Raw genomic sequence first — 19,391 nt, 5'->3', positions numbered from 1 at the left:
TTATTGGGTCGTATCTTCAAGAACTTGGGCTTGTAATCTGTTCTCTCCCGAAATTGGTTCGTTGATGCTCGTAACTAAGATCCAATGCGCCTTAGCTACAAGATTCAGTTTCTTGGACCAAGATTTTCAAGATTTGAAATCTTAATTTTCTTGATTCTTGAAATCGCTCAAAACAGCAAAATTGGACCAAGATTCAGTTTCTTGATTTTCTTGAAAAGAAGAAAGTGAATCTTGATTTTCTTTTTCCTTTGTATACGCATCTAAGGCCTTGCTAATGAAGTCTTGAATAGTTCCATTTAGTTTCATACGCATTTACCTGGCCTTTGACCTCGTTATTGGGCCTTGTGGTAATTTGAGCTCATCACGTTCTTGAGTTTGAGTTGGGCCTTTGTGACTCGTGTCACCCTACGTTCCCCAACCATAACAATCTCTCTACCCTCAGTTGTTTTCAAAGTTACCCTCTTAAAGGCACAATCTAGGCTAACTTGATGTTCAACTAACCAGTCCATACCTAAAATTAAATCGAACTCCATAAGGTCTGTGGGAAACACTATCCCTTGAACCTCTAACGAACATCTCCTGTAGAATTTATTTACAACAGATTTTCCTAAGGGGCTTATACAGTTACATCAGTAGTGCTTTTCTCTACCCAACACCCAATTTTTCAAACATTCCACAAGATACATAAGAGTGAGTGGATCTTATACTGAATTAACCATTAGACTACTACCCACACTTGACATATTTATACCATATTTAATATTTATACTAGATTAATTTTGTTCATTAGTTGTTGAAAAAAATGTAAGAAAATGGAAAGCGTGGGTTTGAACCCAAGATCTCTTAGGGATTACTCTAACTTCATAGCCATTAAAACTAAATTCATTTCTTAGTGATTAATTAAATTTCTAACCCTATGTATTTTGGGATGTTACATGGCATATACGTGGATTTTCACATGGATGACGCGTTGAAATTTAATTAATTTTTTTTTAAATTTTAAAAATATACAATTTTTTTATAATTTTTATAATTTTTAACCAATTTTATTGATTTCTAATTTTAAAAATCATTTTAATTTTTTTTAAAAATTTTAAAATTAAAAAAAATTAAATACTGACATTTCATCCACGTGGCAATCCATGTGTATGCCACGTGAACAAAGTTAAAAAAAGTTAACTTTTACATTACTTTGGGGTGATTTGACAAAAAAAATGTAAGTTTAAGGGCTAAAAAAAGGTGAAAAATTAAATGGATGGCTAAAATAACTATTTTTTTTGTAAAGTTGAGAGGACAAAAAAATCATTATGCTAAAAACAAGAGATAAAATTGAGGAATAATATGTATTTATTTTAGGGATAAAATTGATTTTTTAAAATTTCATAACATATAAATTTGAACTTAAAATCTAATATATATTGTAAATCTAAAAAAATAAAGTGATAAAATTTATTTTTAAATTTTTTCAATTTTGAACTTAAAATTTATATAAAATTTTAAAAAATTTAATCTTGACACTTGTCAAAAAAAACTATAGTATGAGAATGTATGTTTATTTATATTTTTATTTAGAGCTTTGTAATATGATATATATATATATTAGTTTTCTTACCAATGAGATGTAGGAGTTGATTATATATATTATTTCAATTATATTAAATAATTTTTTACAACTATTTGTATTAATTTTTAATATTTGAGTTATAAATAATTACAAAATTTAAACATAATAAGTTAAAAGTTTAGAGAAAGTAGAAGCCATGAAGGCATCGATAACTTTATTCCCTTCTCTATAAACATATAAAACTTTGAAATTCAATCACATCAATTCTTTTGTAACTTTTATAAATATATTTTCTAGATAATCCGTCACGTACTTACTTACGAGTGTTGTTACTTAAGTATTTACACGCATCCAAGGCCATCAAATACTCTCATGATTCAACTTTAATAACCGATTTACCATTATGATCTAGACCACACCATCAGTAGTAGCAGGCATGGTATAATATGCGTAATAAATTACATCTAAATGTATGACCCTTTTGCAATAGCGTGAAAGTTATCACGATCTAGATCAGTTATTTAAACATTATTTTCCATTTCCTTTTATTTATATGTTTATTTAATTTTTTATCCAATACTTTTATCTTTTTTAGAATAATTAATTTAGTATTAAATTATTATTATATATAAACTAGTTTTTTTCCGCGTGAGTTTATTGTTTATATAAATTATTTTAAATATAATATATTTTGAATATTTTAAATATGTTACAGGCATATATTTTACAAGAAAAATATTAAAATTTAAATAGTATTAAAAACTATTTTACACGGGATGATCATGCATTAATTAAAATATATTTCATTTTTATTAATATTTTAGTAAAATATAAGCATATATTAAACAAAATGATTTAATGTGAGAGGAAATTATTATCATAGTTCTATTTAGGTTAAAATGTGCTACAAGTCCCTGTACTTTTAAAAAATAAGAAATTAATCCATGTACTTTTATTTCATTGAATTTAGTCCTTCTATTTTTCAGATTTCAAAATTTAGATCCAACTGTTAACACTGTTAATTTTTTTGTTAAATTCAAATTAATACAAAGTCATTTTTTTAATTACTTGTCTACTAAGTGAGTTTTTTTATATTTAAAAAATGTCATAGCAACAAATTTAATAAAAAAAACTTAACAGTATTAACAATTGAACCTGAACTTTGAAATCTGAAAAGTAGAATGACTAAATTCCATGAAAGAAAACTGACTAAATTCTTAATCTTCAAAAAGTACAATGACTTATTACATATTTTAACCTTCTATTTACAATAAAAGTTAGGAAAGTATTGTAGGAAAACATAACATTCTTTAATTTTCATGTAAAATTTCTAAAAACACTAATATTTAAATAGTATTAAAGGGTTTATTTGTATTAATAACATGTATTAGTTAAAAAATAAATAAATTTTAATAAATTTTAAGCAAAATTTAATAGTAAGTTATCTATTAGAAAATTATTTAATTTCAACCAATCAGTGCTCAAATAAATTAAAACACTATAAAATACAAAATTTAAATAATACAATGTTAAAATAATTCAAACAAACATTAGCATATTTTAATAAGTTTTTTAAAATAATGTACGCGAAAAATACTTACTTTATTAATATTAAATTATATTTATAAAAAAACATTTGTATTCATTTATATGTTAAAATTTTTCTTTTAAAAATCATAAAGATTAAGATAATTATGTAATTTCATAAAAACATGATATTAAAACTTAAAAATAGAAATTAATTGTTCAAAAAATGAAAATTAAATATGTCACACTCCAAAAATTAGATTAGTAGAATTGAGTAAGTAGAATCGGGGTTTAGTGAACAGGAAATCGTAAATAGGTTAGATAATTAAATAAAATATTAAAATAATTAGAATTAATAATTTTAGGTTAGGAAATTAAAATTAGGTGTCTGAGAATTTATTTGATTAAAATGGATTTTAAAAAACAAGGTTTGATTTGAAAATAATTTTGAAATTTATTTTAATTGAAATGCAAAGACCTATTTGAAAAAGGAAAGAAACTGGAGGTGATTAAATGGGCAATGGTCCAATTTTTAAAAATTTGGTGCCTATTTGACAACCCCACGTCTCCTTCCCTCCCATTTTTCATCTTCTTCAAAAATTTGCTAAACAAAAAATCAAAGCTTTTCTCCCGAAATTAGTTCATCCGTTTTTATTCCCAATATCTCTAAACACAAAATCTCTTTTCAAGTTTGAAGAACACTCATGTTTTCATCCTTAAAATCCTCAAGAGATCTTCACACGTTTTAGCTCGAATTAGCTCCATAGCTCGTCGATTTTGCGAAATTGAGGTGAGATTCTAACTTTTTATGATTAAACTAAGTGAGTTGTTATTTCAATTCGAGATTTAAACGATTTAATCAAAATCTCAATATATCACTTGATTTTAAGTTGATTTTTGGCTTGAAAATGGTGGATCTTGTATTTCTTAGCTAGGCTTTGCTTTTAAAGTGATTTCTAACTCATTTTTATCTAATTAAAAGGTAATTGATCTTAATTTAACAAATCCTTAATGAATTTAAGCAAATTGAAAATTTTCCCCTTTTAAAAGATCACATAAGCTTTATTTTTCTGAAAAATTATATCAGTGAAATTGGATGAATTTGATGGTTTAGATATGTAATTAGATGATATTTAGGATGTATGAAGTTGAAATCTAAGCTTAGAAGTGAGATTTGAGTGGTTAAACACCTATTTCGACAAAATTAGTTAAGTTTTCGGTATAAAGGTTAATAGGCTTTAATCTATAATTTTGGAATGGTTTAATGGTGTTTGTTGTTGTTAGTAATGACTTTGTAATGTGTTTGATGTGTATGAAAAATGTCAATTCATTTGGGAGCCTCCACAACCATGGACAAAGGTAAATAAAAGCTTACTTGAGCTTGGTAGTTGAAGCAATGGTTGTTAAGGTGAGTGGTCCGATATACTGCATTTAAATTCAAGTACGCAGGCTAAAGTAACATATGTGAACCCTTCTTAATTAATATGTGTACCTTTATTTCTCTTGGTGCAAATTATTATAATTTTGTTTGAGTGTAGAGTATGCATGCTGTGTGATTTTAACGAGTCAAATGCATGAATTTAAAATGGGCATGTAATTATAGGAATAAAATAAATAAGTTGTAATTGTAAACTATGAAATTTAACGTAACAAATAAGTGAAATTGTGTGTATATTAGTAGGTGTGAGCAGTTACATGAGCGATTGTACTCATAAATAGGTATATATATAATATAAATATGTTTATGGTCTTGTTATAGATATAAGATATATAAGCGTCTACGGTTGCATTTAGGATTTTATTTTATATATATATATGTAATTTTGACGTGATAGAGAGGGGTTTTAAATAGGTACGTATATTTGTTGTATGTGGGTCCTGCCATATACATAACAACTATATATGCGTGGGTCCTGCTATATATAACATATATGTGTCTATTGTTCTTTTAGATATACTCTATATATATGCGTCTAGGGATTTAATAATATATACGTTTATGAATATATAGGCGTGACTTTATTATATATAATATATATACATGCTTGGGTTTGTTATGTATAATATATATGTATGGGTTTTGTTATATATTATATATATGCATGGGTTTTGTTATCTATAATATATGAGTGAGTTTTGTTATATAATATATATATGGGTCTTGTTTTATAATATATATATGGATGAGTTTTGTAATGTTTGCGAATTAATATAAAAAAATATAATGGGACCTCTTTTAATATGTAAATTTTATTGATAATGTGTATATCTATGCATGCACGAATCAGTATGTGGATTATGAGCTCTACGGTAATGCAAACTTAGATTAGTGCAGAATTATATTATCGTGAAATGCTAGGTGCGAGTTCAATTGTAGTGCGAGTCAATTATATTTGTGTACTGTGTTATATTGTGAACCATGTTAACTTGGCGAATTATATTATTATGGCGAACTGTGTTAATTTGGTGATTTGTATTAATATGGCGAACGATATTAATTTGCCAAATTGTGTATTGTGATATTTTGAGTTGTATTGTATGTAAGCTAAGCTATTGTATGCCCTATGCTAAATAAAATATGCGAACAATGATTTATGTAATCTATGTCATGAATGATATGCGAACTGTGTTATGTGTGCATTATATGTTGCATGAAAGTTATTATATTATTTGCAAACCATGCTTTATTGCGAATTGTAAATTGCAAGCTGTGTTATAATGTGTGAGCTCTACTTATTTGCGAGCCCTATTATACTGAATATTGTGAATGTGTTAAAGAGATATGTTGGCATTATGACCTTATGGAACCATTAGATATAGTTGGCATGCCATAGGATTGTGAATACTCACCCTCATTATTGCGGTGAGCATTGTGCCCAAAGATAGCGTTGGAGAGATAAGGGAATGTCGAACATAGTTCCAGTCAACGTAGACAGCATAGGGCTCTATGAGTCGAGAGTGTTGGAGAGTGTGAGCGTTTGTGCTACACTTATATTAGAGACAGCGTAGGGCTCTTTGAGTCTAAAAGTGAGGCGTTATAAGGAGATTCGTTTGTCCAATGTGTGGTGATTGAGTCCCCTATATGTTTCATAATCACAAAAATGTCAATTTATTATTATTTGAAATATATGAGTTATGATAGAGTATGAACTGTTATTTTGCATGAATTGTTATTCGGTATGAACTGATATTTCATATAAACTATTATTTTGCATGAGCTGTCATTTGGTGTATGAACTGTTATTTTATATGAACAGATGTTTGATGCGAATTGATAGTTTATGTGATCTTCCTATTTTATGCGAATAACTTATTATATGTGCATTGCTAATTTTATGAGAATTGTTCTATTGTGTGAGTTACTATTTTGTGTAAACTATAATAATATGTGGATCGCTATAGTATGTCACCCTTTAAACTAACTGATGTGTTTATTTATAGTATGTTTGAGCAACTCACTGAGCTTCAATAAGCTCACAGACACTTTTATAATATACCAGTGATTTAACTTGTGAAGAGGTGGGGAAGTGAGCCATCCAAGTGACCCAAATCGAGGCTATTCCTGGATATGTTGTTGTGTTCCCAAACTCAATGAGGAAGGCAATGTGAGACCAAATTATGGTATTTAAAATTAGACTTAGTTATAATTGTCTGGTTGTAATTGGACATTATAGACTCTTTAATTGGTTTAATTTGAAACTTTTACTAGTGCTTTAGATAGATGATTGAATGGTAGATTATGATTGCTTGATGAATGCTTTGATTAATTATTTGACTAGCTCGTAAGTGCAGGTGGAAGAGCCATTGGACATTGAGGTAAGGCTTAGATATTAAAGGTGTGTGTTTTAGAAAACAATTGAATGTTTAGTATGCATAAATGTAAAATTGGATAGATTACGTAAACTAATAACTACATGTGAACTAATTGAATGATAACTTGATGAAATTGAGTGTAAGGTTTTAATCAATCTTCTAAAACAAGACTTTTATATTTAAACTTTGTGAAATGGAGTTTTTCCTAACATATTATTATATATTACGTTTTAAATCTAATTATATGTTTTTAAACAAAACGGTATTTCAAGTCCCTACAAATATAGCCCTTTTAAAAATGCTCTACTGCATGCATGTATGTTTAACCAAAGTTTTTTTAGGTAATTGTCCGTTAAATATTAAATTGTGAATTAGTCTTGTTGTTAGTTGATCAGAGTAGCTCAACGGAAGCATGATATTAGGTTTTTATTAAATATTCCATGATTAATTGTGTGATGTGATTGGTCGCCTGGTATGTTATGTGGTGGTTTAAACAAAGAGTCACTTTGGTGGCTAATATGACATTCGAAATTCGGGTCGAACTGTCTCGGCCGGATTTGTGGCTCCACAAAATAACATAAATTCCTTTTCCTAAGTAATATAAAAACTACAAGGACTAACATAGTTAATAATATTAACCTATTTCTAAAATTAGATAATATTTTAAATTATGAGAACAAAATGAGAAAATTAAAAAGGTAAAATCCTTTTATAAATAAATTTAAAACACAGAGGGGTTTGTGTTGCAAATAACGGCTTAGCGTTTCCCATATATCGAAGACATTTTTTTTTCATGTGTAATGGGGTAGTTGGAAAACAAAAATAAAAAAACCTGAGTTTCAGAGGCGAATTCAAGGGGCTAGTAGGGACCTCGACCCCCCTCTAAAATAGAAAATTGTTGTTTTGGCCCTTAAAAAAATTTTAAAATTTTAAATTAATAAAAGTAAAATTGTACTTTGGCCTCCTAAAATTATGAAAATTTAATTTAATCCTTAAAAATTATAAAGATATAGACTATTAAAATTTAAAATTTCATTTCGACCCCCCTAAAAAAATTTTCTAATTTCGCCCCTCCTGAGTTTCCTCCCTTCTTTTTTTTCCTTGCTTCATTTTGTTACGTTTTGGGCCAACTTTTAATTCAATGCCAAAAAATTCAAATGTTTCTAGTTTTCAATACTAGAAATATCACAGGTTCTCAATACTTATGTAGTTTCTAACGTTTTGTTTACATTTTCTTTAAAGAAATTGTCAAAACAGGATATTCCATTGTCGAGAGAGAGGTATAAATACACAATTTGCGATGTAGCAAAAATTATTTCTAGATAAAAAAAAAAAGCAACTTTTTTTTTATTGTACATGAAAGCTTTTTAGAAAATTACTTTTTCTTTTATAAGTTGATGTCATTTTAAAGTTTGATGAGATTTTTTCAATTTTAACGGTTAAACTTTCAAAATCGATTATGCAGTTTAAGTATATTGAAAATCTTTATATTTAAAAGAATTTTTTAAAAATATATTATTTATGGTTGTTTCATACAATTATATTATCTTGTGATGTGTGTTAAGATTTTAATTTTAAAATTTAATTATAATTTAATGCATGATGTTAAAAAAAATTATTATTATTAATGGTAAGAAAATCGTATTTGAAACTTAATTTAAAAAATGAGACACTTTAAATATAACTAAAAAGGAAATATTTTGGAACAACTCAAAGTTTCCATATATTCCTCCCGGATCTTCTTTTATATAATATATATAATTGAATTTATATTAATTAAATAAATATCACATGGGAATTTCTATAAATAAATAAAATTTAATGCGTACCACATGGAATTCAAAAAGACTATGATTGGCTTCATATTTGCTTCCGTTTCTTCTTTTGTATGAATGATGTATGAGAGGATTGTTAAGCAATGAATCTTAATAGCTTTGAAAATTAGATTTATTCACCAAGTTTAATTATAATAAATAAAATTAAGATATAATTTTAATTTATTAAAATAAAATTTGAAGGTTGAATTTTATAAAGGAAAAATTATACTGTAAGTTATTCTTATTTTGATTACTCTAATTTTTTTTTGTCAATTTATTCACTTTAATTAAGATAATTGCTCGAATTGATTATTACTGTTAAAAATTCCATGTGAATTGTTTTACTAAAATTACTCTATAATTAGTCTAATACATTTTTTTTGTTTATTTGCCATGTAAGAACTATCAATCTTCATCGGGGGCTGATAGGAGACTTGGTCCCTCTAAAAAAAATTTTTATTTTTATTTAGAGCCCTTAATGATTTATAAATTTTTAAATTAATAATAGTAAAATTATACTTTAATCCCTAAAATACGATACAATTTTAATTTAATGTTTTAAAGATTATAAATATAAACTATTAAAAATATAAAATTACTATCGTCAAAAATATGCAATTTTTTCATCTCTACCATCTCTGTTGCTCCTTTCTTCATCATCCCCGCATTATAAAAACCATTTTACATGATTGCTTCTTCAACGTAGGTGATGCAGTTATTCAATGAATTTTTATATTATTCTGAAATTACGAGATCTCACGTAACCATTTGAAACTCTTATTATTTTCTAGGTTCGATATAATTTTTTTTAAAAAAAATCAACAATCTATTAGTAAATTATAATCAGTATTTTAGGGTTTTGTAAAATGGGAATGCTACTGAGTTTTTTTACAATAAAAAATGGCTTTGCGTAGAATGGAACCGCTCTTTTTCATGGTTTTGTCCAATAGTTGGCTCCTTTGACGTTAAAGCGCATACTTCAAATCCTTGGGAAGACCAAGCTTAGTTGAACAGAAAATCAAATTGGTGCGGGATTTCTACAAATGAACATGACCAAAAACCCTTTTTCTGAATATTATAATTGCAGTGGCATAAGACAATTTTAAAAGCAGAGTGTACAGATCGTCATGAATGATGTCAACCACAAAACAACTTGAAATTGTGAATGTATATAATATAACTGCAACCAAAACAGGTTAGAACCGGCATATTCCTGGGTCCCAGTTTTGCTGTATGGCTCAACCTATCGAGCTTCAACCACAAGCCATAACCGTGCAGGAACTGGCGGCTATCAACAGTAGACAAGTCCCAGAAAGATACATCCGTGAAGGAGTTGGACTTGATGCCTCTTTCCCAGTGTTGGATGTTCCTACTATAGATCTTCAACTCCTTGCATCTTCATCATCTACCAGTGGAGATGAACTTGACAAACTTAGATCAGCTCTCAGCTCCTACGGTTGCATTCAGGTCTGATTTTTGGCAAATTTCCGTGGACAAAAAGTTTTAACTATCAAATTCCTTGATTTTCAGAACATGGTCGATTTTACCGTATTTTAACTACACTGCATATAGCTCTCCAAGACAACTTAGTCCAATAAACATACAATTTTAAAAGTAGCTCAAATTTCTTGAGGATTCAACAGCTCATCATTAAAATTTTCATGATTGTAAAACTAGTAAACTTCAAACCTGAGAATTATTTTGCGAGTTTCAGGCAATCAATCATGGAATTACAAGTGCATTTCTGGACAAACTGCGAGAAGTTGCTCGCCAATTCTTTGCTCTTCCGTCAGAAGAAAAGAAGAAATACTCCAGAGAAATCGGCAGCATCGAAGGGTACGGGAACGACATGATCTTATCTGAGGATCAAATACTCGATTGGACTGATAGATTGTATCTTATACTGCGCCCAGAAGATAAGCAAACACTCAAATTTTGGCCTGAAAATCCTGAATCTTTCAGGTATTCTCCTTCTTTTCCCTTATGCCCTAGGGATCTGAAGCTTTCCAAAGTTATGCACTAACTTCTACCAATACAACAAGAGAACAAAACACCAAGAGTGAATGTTAGCAATCAAACAAGTTAAATATATTTGTCATATCTCTGTCACAGGGGAATTTTAAATGATTATTCAACGAAACTACATGTGATCCTGGAAGTCCTCTTGAAGGCAATGGCAAGGTCACTAAACTTGGAGGAGAACCAGTTTTTGCAACAATATGGAGACCAAGCAACAATGCAAGCAAGATTTAACTTCTATCCTATATGTCCAAGACCAGATCAAGTTCTTGGGGTTAAACCTCATGCAGATGGATCAGTAATCACCATGCTGTTGCCAGACAAAGAAGTGGAAGGTCTTCAAGTCCTGAAAGATGATCAATGGTTTAATGTTCCAATTATACCTCAAGCTCTTCTTATCAACGTTGGAGATCAAGCAGAGGTAATGACCCCAATTATCTAATGATAAGCAATCTATTATTGGCAACTCTTTAATACCCTAAATGATTCGTATCCGACATGTATGTCTTGACATATATTTGGGTCAAGGTACGGAGGGAGTCCTGAAAATTATAGGAAAAGCTTAGAAAAAACTGAATATAGAAAAAACTGAATATACTCATGTCAGAACATACACATCTAAAGCTCACCTTCAAATCCAGAAAACATAATTTGTAAGTATAGTGGTTAGATACGTTGCTCCGACTCTTAAATTTCTCCAGTCCGGATAAGTAGATGACTGGTTGGTTAGTTATGTTACTCCAACTCTTCAGTATCCAACATATAGTCAGATATAACATGATGTAAAATCCTTGGAACAAATGAAAGAACTTGGGGAAAAAATAAATGAACTTAGCTACATCAGTCCGAGTAATTTATCTACTAAGCTAATCTACCAACTACAAGTTTCGGTTAAAAGATGTTTGATGCTGTAAATCAAGAATAGATGTCATAATTAACATGTGACTTACATTGGTGGTTCCATGGACTGCACACAGATAATGAGCAATGGGATATTCAAGAGCCCAGTACACCGAGTGGTGACAAACTCAGAGAGGGAGAGGATTACTGTAGCTGTTTTCTGCATTCCACATCCTGATCAAGAGATTCAACCAGTGGAAGAGCTCATCAATGAAACTCATCCCAGATTATACAAGAAAGTGAGATTATGTCAGTCTCTACTTTCAATACTACCAGCAAGGAAGGAGACCTATGGAAGCAGCACTGATTTGAGGTTCCCCCATACTACATTTTCTTTTGGCTTGTTCTCAGAAGCGGCATCCAAAACATTAAGCGATGAAACCAGTGTGTAAAATTATAAGGAAATAAAGAAACTTCACATTGATATTGAGGATAATTTGTAGGGCAATGGATGGCTCCTTACTACCAATTGTTAAGCCCTTCAAGCAAAATTTAAATGATATCATCATCAAGTCTTCATGTCACCAATATCTTTAATTTAGTTTAAGATATAAACATGTTTAATTTGAAATCTGCCATAACCAGCCCCAAAATACTCAACTGAAACCTACAGGTGATGCCTAATGCAATCCCTCCTTCCAAGCTTCAGTCACCTTAGTCAGCCCCCATCAATGATGTCTCTGTTCTTAGCAAGAACTTTATTTCTTTTTCAGATACGTTGGTGAAGACTCAACACGAAACCATTTTATCCAACGATTAGAATAGGCCCACCGCACAAATTACGACCTTCACCTTTCTCAACAGTAATATGCTAAAGATTTTAATCAAGCTCAAATGCAAGGGTGCAAACCTATGTCCACTAGACTTTCCGCCAAACTTGAGCTTTCTAAGAACTTTGCTACAGCCTATATCAAAATAAATTACTAATGAAGAAGACCATTTTTTTTTCCTGCAATGAAGAATCCATGCATTCTCATTATATCCCAAAACCGTGCCAAAAACCATTAATGACAAGAATATTAGAGCAGCAAAACAGAGTTAGACGAGAGCAAAAATCAACATTCTTCATATAACAAAAAGTAACAATAGTAACAAAACAGTTTTAACTCTTTTCTATGGATTAACCATTATCATTATCATCATCATCATCATCATCATCATCATCAATGTCTTTGTAAACCCTTTACAAGGGAAATTTTTCATTGCCTGATTAAACCTTTGAGAGGAGATGGTCTCTAGAGTAAAAAAGGTGCTAGACTAAATATACTTAGGAAAATTGGAAATGTGGAACCCGGCAGAGATGGGAATCAATGGGCCTTTAGCCAATGTTTGTTTTCTCTTAGAATATCTTAAACAGCAGTCCACCATGTGTAGCAAAGAAGGGAGCAAAAACAAGTGATTCAACAGCCATGAGCTTGATGAGTATGTTCAGTGATGGCCCAGATGTATCCTTTAGAGGGTCTCCAATGGTGTCACCAATAACAGCTGCCTTATGTGGATCCGATCCTTTGGGACCAAGAGCTCTTGCATGGTCTGAAGCACCCGCCTGCAATTCACAACAAAAGCCAGAGCACAAATGTAGAACCATTACTTTAAAACATCGATTATAAGATTAGCTCCCAAGATATCAGTCAAATCAGAGATACCTCAATGTACTTCTTAGCGTTATCCCAAGCACCCCCTGTGTTGGATGCAGAGATAGCAATCTGCAAACATACCAGATCAGAAACAAACATTAAAATGAACCCTCTGTAGGAAAGCTCTCATGTAGACAATATCAAGACTTGCTAACATTACCTGGACGCCAGAGACAAGGGATCCAGCAAGGACACCAGAGAGAGTTTCGACACCAAAAAAGATCCCAACAATAAGGGGTGTGAGCATAACAAGGGCACCAGGAGGGATCATTTCTTTGATAGAGGCGTCAGTAGAGATCTTGACACAGGTAGCATAGTCGGGCTTGGAAGTGCCCTCCATGAGACCTGGGATTGTGTTGAATTGTCTGCGCACTTCCTCAACCATCTTCAAAGCTGCACTTCCCACGCTCTTCATGGTCATAGCAGAGAACCAGTAAGGAAGCATTGCCCCGACAAGCAAACCAATAAAAACTTTAGGGGTCAATACATCAACTGTTGAAATTGCAGCACGGCTCACAAAAGCACCAAAGAGGGCAAGGGACACCAGGGCTGCTGAACCAATGGCGAAACCCTGGAAAGAAATGCAGAATTTTCAAATGAATACACCTATTAATCCACTACTGGAACAAGAAAGATTACATTCTTTCAAGAAAACACATAAACATGCATCAAGCAAAAATTGCAACAACACTTCAGGCGTTAGAAAGAAAACTACTTACAGTTACAAACAACAGAAAAAACCAAAGCTAGCCAAAGAGCAAAAAACTACTCATGCTGCAAATAAATTTAAAGGAGATAGGATGTATCAAAAAAGCAACAAAGATATTGAATAACTCTTAAAATTCCAATTATAACATTATGAAAAAAATTATGACAAATAAAATAAGTAGCTGTTTCAATGCCAACCAAAACAATAAAATCTGCTTTAGAATATGCAGAACAAACATAGAGATGCCATAAATAAAATAAAATTAGAAAAAGGTAAGCCATGTGCTTAAGTGAAAACAAATCAAACCTTTCCAATAGCAGCAGTGGTGTTCCCCGCAGCATCAAGAGCATCAGTTCTCTCTCGTATTCTATGGCTCATGCCAGCCATTTCAGCAATGCCTCCGGCATTATCACTGATGGGACCATAAGCATCGATAGCCAATCCAGTAGCTATGGTACTCAGCATTCCAAGGGCAGCAACAGCAATGCCATACATAGCAGCAAAGCTAAAACTAACAAAAATACTGATAGCAATAGCAAAAATAGGAATAATGCAAGACTTGTAACCCAATGCAAGACCAAAAATAACATTAGTTGCAGCTCCAGTCCTGCAGGAATCAGCAACATCTTGTACAGGGCTGCAGGAGAATGTAAAGAGAATGTTACAATCAATTATAACAAAGGATAACGAAAGGAGAAAAACAATATCATCCACATGAGTTACCTGTATGCATTGCTAGTGTAGTACTCAGTTACAAAACCAATAATTAGGCCAGCCCAAAGACCAACAGCAACACATAAGAATAGTTGCCTGAAGAAGAAATTCAATGTTACTCTCATTTAATGCAAGCATATGACTTTTAACATTTCTCAGTAAAAGAAGCACAAAGAGCTTACCAATTCTTCACAAGTTTCTGGTCTCCAAAATTGAAAATGGTAAAGGAAGGTGGAAGAGCTATCCAACTAACAACTCCAATTCCAATAGTCATGAGAACAGTGGAGATTATAAGTTGCCTCTTCAATGATGGTTCAATTTCATCAACAGCCTTGATCTCAAAGAAATCAGTTGCAAATAAGGTGGTGATTAAACAAACAATGATACCGACAGAACTGATGATGAGAGGATATAACATTGGAGTCAATTCATGATTCATTCCAAAAGAAGAGATGGAAGCAACAACTAGGGCGGCACAAGATGATTCGGCATAGGACCCAAAAAGATCAGATCCCATTCCAGCAATATCACCAACATTGTCCCCAACATTGTCAGCAATCACCTGAAAACATGGAAGTAACTCAGGGACAACCCTAAAGGAGGAACTATTAAGTATCAGATTAAAAAAATACCATTACAGATATTCGTAGATGCATGTTACTTACAGCAGGGTTTCTAGGGTCATCCTCGGGAATGTTCCTCTCCACCTTGCCTACAAGATCAGCACCCACATCAGCAGCTTTAGTATAGATTCCTCCACCAACTCTGCCGAAAAGAGCCATGGATGAACCTCCAAGCCCGTAACCAGTGATTGCCTCAAAAAGACCACCCCAGTCATCACCATAGTAGAGCTTGAATACATTGATGGCAATGTAAAGCACCAAAAGGCCATTTGCAGCAAGAAGAAAGCCCATGACAGCACCAGATCTAAATGCAGTAATAAATGCCTTTCCAACTCCCTTTCTTGCCTCAAGGGTGGTTCTAGCATTTGCATAGGTAGCAATTTTCATCCCAAGAAAGCCAGAAACAACTGAAGTGACTGCACCGAGCAAGAATGATAAGGTGCTGAACGCAGCAGTGGCAAGGGCAGGCTTGCACATCCTAGATAGGTCATATGTGCAAGGTTGGCTCTTCATGCTGAAACCCTCTACGGAGCCGAGGAAGAGGAAAATCAAGATTGCAAAAGCAACCATGAAAATGCCAACATACTGATACTCGGTGAAAAGAAATGAGGTTGCACCTGTAAACTCATAAATCAAAATATTTGCTAACTGGGAAGTCTTTCAAAAAATTACCAGCAGAAAAGGCAACAAACAAAACAATAAGATATAAACTGAATTCTTTGTAGGAAAAGCATATTGTCACGAACATTGTCTATAGAACAAGCCAGAGTGTTCTTATTACTATCATCATGTAAAGCAATAGAAACAATGACATAACAGACAGAAAAAAGTAGTTCCTCTCTATTAGACAAGTAATTTCATTTTGTTGAGAGCAATTAAAAAAGTATCGTTAAATTTGCATTTTAACAAAAGTAATATTTACCATTTAGATCTCACAAAAAGCAGAACAAACAAGAAAAATAGCTCAGTATGTTACAACCTTGGAAGCATAGAAAAGATTCAAAAGCAGTCAACTTTCAAATAGTGAAACAAAGTGTTAAGCATATCTATCATGAAACAGTGCATCATTTGCTCAAATCAGCTTTTACTATGACAGCAATTCAAGCAAGATAAAAAAAAAGTTACAGCAGTAAAAAAGGAAGGAAACTAAACAAATATTTCAAAGTAAATAAATCATCCATTTCTATATCTTTGTTAAGTAACTCTTTCAGAGTATACAAAGTGAAGAGTTATGGCCACTAGAAACTTAATTCAGGCCCCACATAATTTTTTTTAAAAATTGAAGAGTTCAAACCACTGGGAATTTAAATCAGGCCACATAAAAAGTAAAACTTCCAGATCTATTTTTTCAGTTTTTCTTTCTAAATATATCCAGATCTAGTTCAAGTTCAACGAAAGGGGTTGAATTTCATTAATAAATTTAGTTCCTGAACATTCAGTTTTCCATTGAAATCCAAATCTGAAGACTAATCAGTTGGAACAAATTTTCACATAGTAAGCATGCAATTATGAGGAAATGTCCAAAAGTCTTTCAATGCCATTATGGCTTCTGCTACAAAACCTAAAGTTTAAACCCAAAAAGACAAAAAGGAAAGAAAAAAGCCTAGATCTCAATTATGTTCTCAATGTGCAAACAGAAAATCAACACACCAGCTTAACCATATATTGATTGTAAGATATAATTAATAAATACACGTGGGTCCAAACTCCAAATTACCCCATCACCATACACTTCGATCTGAAGAAAACACTCATTGGAGCACACATTTTTTTATATATATAAATAAAAGATAGCTTGTACATGCTGTAGTTTTTCATGGCTTTTGAATACATAAAATGAATATAAGAATATTTTGTTTTTTAAAAATAAAAACTAAAACTTTAACAAGGAAAGCATGGTGAAACAGAAAACCTCGTGCTCCAAAACTCATTCTTCTAAGTTAAACCACATCACCAAAATTTATACAGACAAACCAAGAAATCCAATATCAATAAATAACATAATATAATGTGAAACTGAAGATCTAAACTTTCACAACATAAAAATCGAAATGTCTCACGACAGCGAGAAAAAAAAAACACGTTTTTTTCCGAGTACCCATTACGGCTAAGTAATTCAAACGTGAAAACCAAAAACAAAAACAACATAAGGAAAGACCGAAAGTTTCTCTTTTTTTTTTTTTTCGAAATCCCAGATCGAAAAAAGCTTTAAAAAATAAAAAGTGAAGAGGGTACCAACCTTCAGAGATGGCGTTTTGGATTTCAGCACATTTAACAACAACATTGTGGTCATTGAGACCTTCTTCTTCTTCAATGAGGTAATCAGCGTAGCCGTTTTTACCAGCGGCACCGTTGTTACCGGGGGCACCAGAGTCTCGACCGGGAGAGAGCTTGACCCGGGAAACGAGAATCCATTGAACGAGAGAAAAGGCAATTCCAATCACGGCACAAACCGGGATCAGGATCTCGGTTCCGAGATCTGGCAAAATCCAGGAGGCCCCCATATCAAACCACCTTCCCCAAAAGAGACGAAATGCAAAGCTGAAAGTGAGAGAAAAAAATGTTTGTCAGCGAGGGGAGGGGAAAATGAGAGAGAGTTTATAATAATTATATACAGGAAAAGTTTGTGGTGAGAATGCCTTTAAATGCTTCGCTGGCCTGAAAGAATGGAAGGGCTAAAGATAGAAAATTCGTTAACGTTTTATTAACTATTTTTTAACTTTGTATATTTTTATTCTCATAAAATGAAGTTTTTATAAGAGATGTCACTCATAAAAGTTGGTTATAAGAGAGTTTATAACTAGTTTTGAAATTAAAGAACTTTTTTTTTTGACAGAATAATGTTGGTTATAAGAGAGATGTCACTCATAAAAGTCGCGTGAGAGAGAGAATCACAAGGTATTTGATCGGTTGGAACGACTTTTTTTTTTTTTTTGCTGTTTTAATTCTATTCCGCAATAACTACTCGTTGCTCTGTATTGTTGAGTGTGATCGGTGCGGTGCAACTTTTTGCTTCTTTAACAAACACAGTTACTACAGGAAGAAGAGTGTTTGAAGCTCATGGTGTGGATTAACCATCCGGTCATTAAGAAAACATCCTTCAAATAAAAATGGTTACTTAATTTTTTTATTTTTGTTTTTTCCCAATTGTTTTAGATTTTTGGGTGTTTTCACTTTTACAAGTAAATAGGTGGACCATATTTTACTACTTTTCATAATTTGATAACCAAAAACAATTCACAACAAACAAAAACAAGAATAATATCTTGGCAATCACATTAAAGCAATCAGACTCAAGAATTACATTAGACCATTTCTTATCTTTTTTTCCCTTGAGCATCCTAAAATTGAGGGCCCCTACTATGAGTTAATGACTCAAAAAGAGCAAGTGAAGTCTTGGAGCACTTGTTGCCAAACCGTTATCAAGTTAGAGGAGGGCCCTCAAAAAGGGAGTGACTGTCAAATTTCCATATATACCAACACATAAGGGCGAGCAAGTTTTAAGAACAAAAAGAACAGAAGGTGCGCATAAATGCTTACCCACCAGTCCTCAAAGCTTGAGAATCCTCCCTCCAAAATCAATACCTAAAACCCGAAACTCCCTAGACTACCTTGGTGAAGGGACAGAAAAAGAGTGCACACTCAACTAACTCCATTTCCTCCTCACATCTCAAACAATTAGGGTTCACTTCCCTCAATCTCTTAACAAGGTTTTCTTTGGTAGCAACCTCATTGTGACAAGATCTCCAAATAAATCTTTTTTATCTTATGAACCACTTTGAGATTCCATAGATGTTTCCATCCCTTATGAGAAAAGCCATTGCCAACATTGGACACACTTAAATTTAAAAAAAAAAAGAATTTAGCTTCTAAGTACATTTATCTCTTTTGTCAAATTGGACCTAATTTTTTTTATCATGTTGATACACAACCCTTCAAATATATCCAAGTTGATGCCTTCCGGATGAAAAAACTAATTAAACTCCTATAGTTTTAAAGATGTTGACATGGTAGCTTACATGGCAATCAACATGTACTTCATTACTGACATGGATAGTTTTTTTATAA

At 31.9% G+C, this 19,391-nt stretch overlaps 1 protein-coding gene, 1 long non-coding RNA gene and 1 pseudogene across 2 annotated transcripts; 2 read left to right on the top strand and 1 right to left on the bottom strand.

Moving 5' to 3' along the window:
• Window positions 1-3,656: 3,656 nt before the first annotated feature.
• LOC121220082 (uncharacterized) lies at window positions 3,657-6,811 on the top strand. The gene is made up of 2 exons (XR_005917238.1): window positions 3,657-4,499; window positions 6,592-6,811. It is a non-coding gene; the product is annotated as an uncharacterized lncRNA (long non-coding RNA).
• Window positions 6,812-9,765: 2,954 nt separating this feature from the next.
• LOC121220081 (probable 2-oxoglutarate-dependent dioxygenase ANS) lies at window positions 9,766-12,164 on the top strand (annotated as a pseudogene).
• A 521-nt stretch (window positions 12,165-12,685) lies between these two features.
• LOC107912554 (pyrophosphate-energized vacuolar membrane proton pump) lies at window positions 12,686-18,307 on the bottom strand. The gene is made up of 9 exons (XM_016840789.2): window positions 17,963-18,307; window positions 17,563-17,864; window positions 15,366-15,940; window positions 14,883-15,262; window positions 14,710-14,796; window positions 14,293-14,623; window positions 13,438-13,848; window positions 13,287-13,346; window positions 12,686-13,186 (listed from the first exon to the last, which is right to left on the bottom strand). The coding sequence occupies exons 2-9, from the start codon at window positions 17,825-17,827 to the stop codon at window positions 12,980-12,982; spliced, it is 2,316 nt and encodes a 771-aa protein (XP_016696278.1). The 5' UTR covers window positions 17,828-17,864; window positions 17,963-18,307; the 3' UTR covers window positions 12,686-12,979.
• Window positions 18,308-19,391: the final 1,084 nt, after the last annotated feature.

Source organism: Gossypium hirsutum, chromosome D08 (genome assembly GCF_007990345.1).
Source record: "Gossypium hirsutum isolate 1008001.06 chromosome D08, Gossypium_hirsutum_v2.1, whole genome shotgun sequence".
In the NCBI taxonomy this organism is placed as follows: Eukaryota; Viridiplantae; Streptophyta; class Magnoliopsida; order Malvales; family Malvaceae; genus Gossypium; species Gossypium hirsutum.
This window is presented reverse-complemented; position numbering and strand designations above follow the sequence as displayed.

Bases quoted from the DNA above. Each gene is read 5' to 3' on its own strand.
- LOC107912554 (XM_016840789.2), bottom strand. From the start codon at position 17,827: ATGGGGGCCTCCTGGATTTTGCCAGATCTCGGAACCGAGATCCTGATC. The intron at 14,624-14,709 runs GTAACTCATGTG...ATTCTCCTGCAG, and splicing joins TACACTAGCAATGCATACAG to CCCTGTACAAGATGTTGCTG. The intron at 13,187-13,286 runs GTATCTCTGATT...TGTGAATTGCAG, and splicing joins ACGCTAAGAAGTACATTGAG to GCGGGTGCTTCAGACCATGC.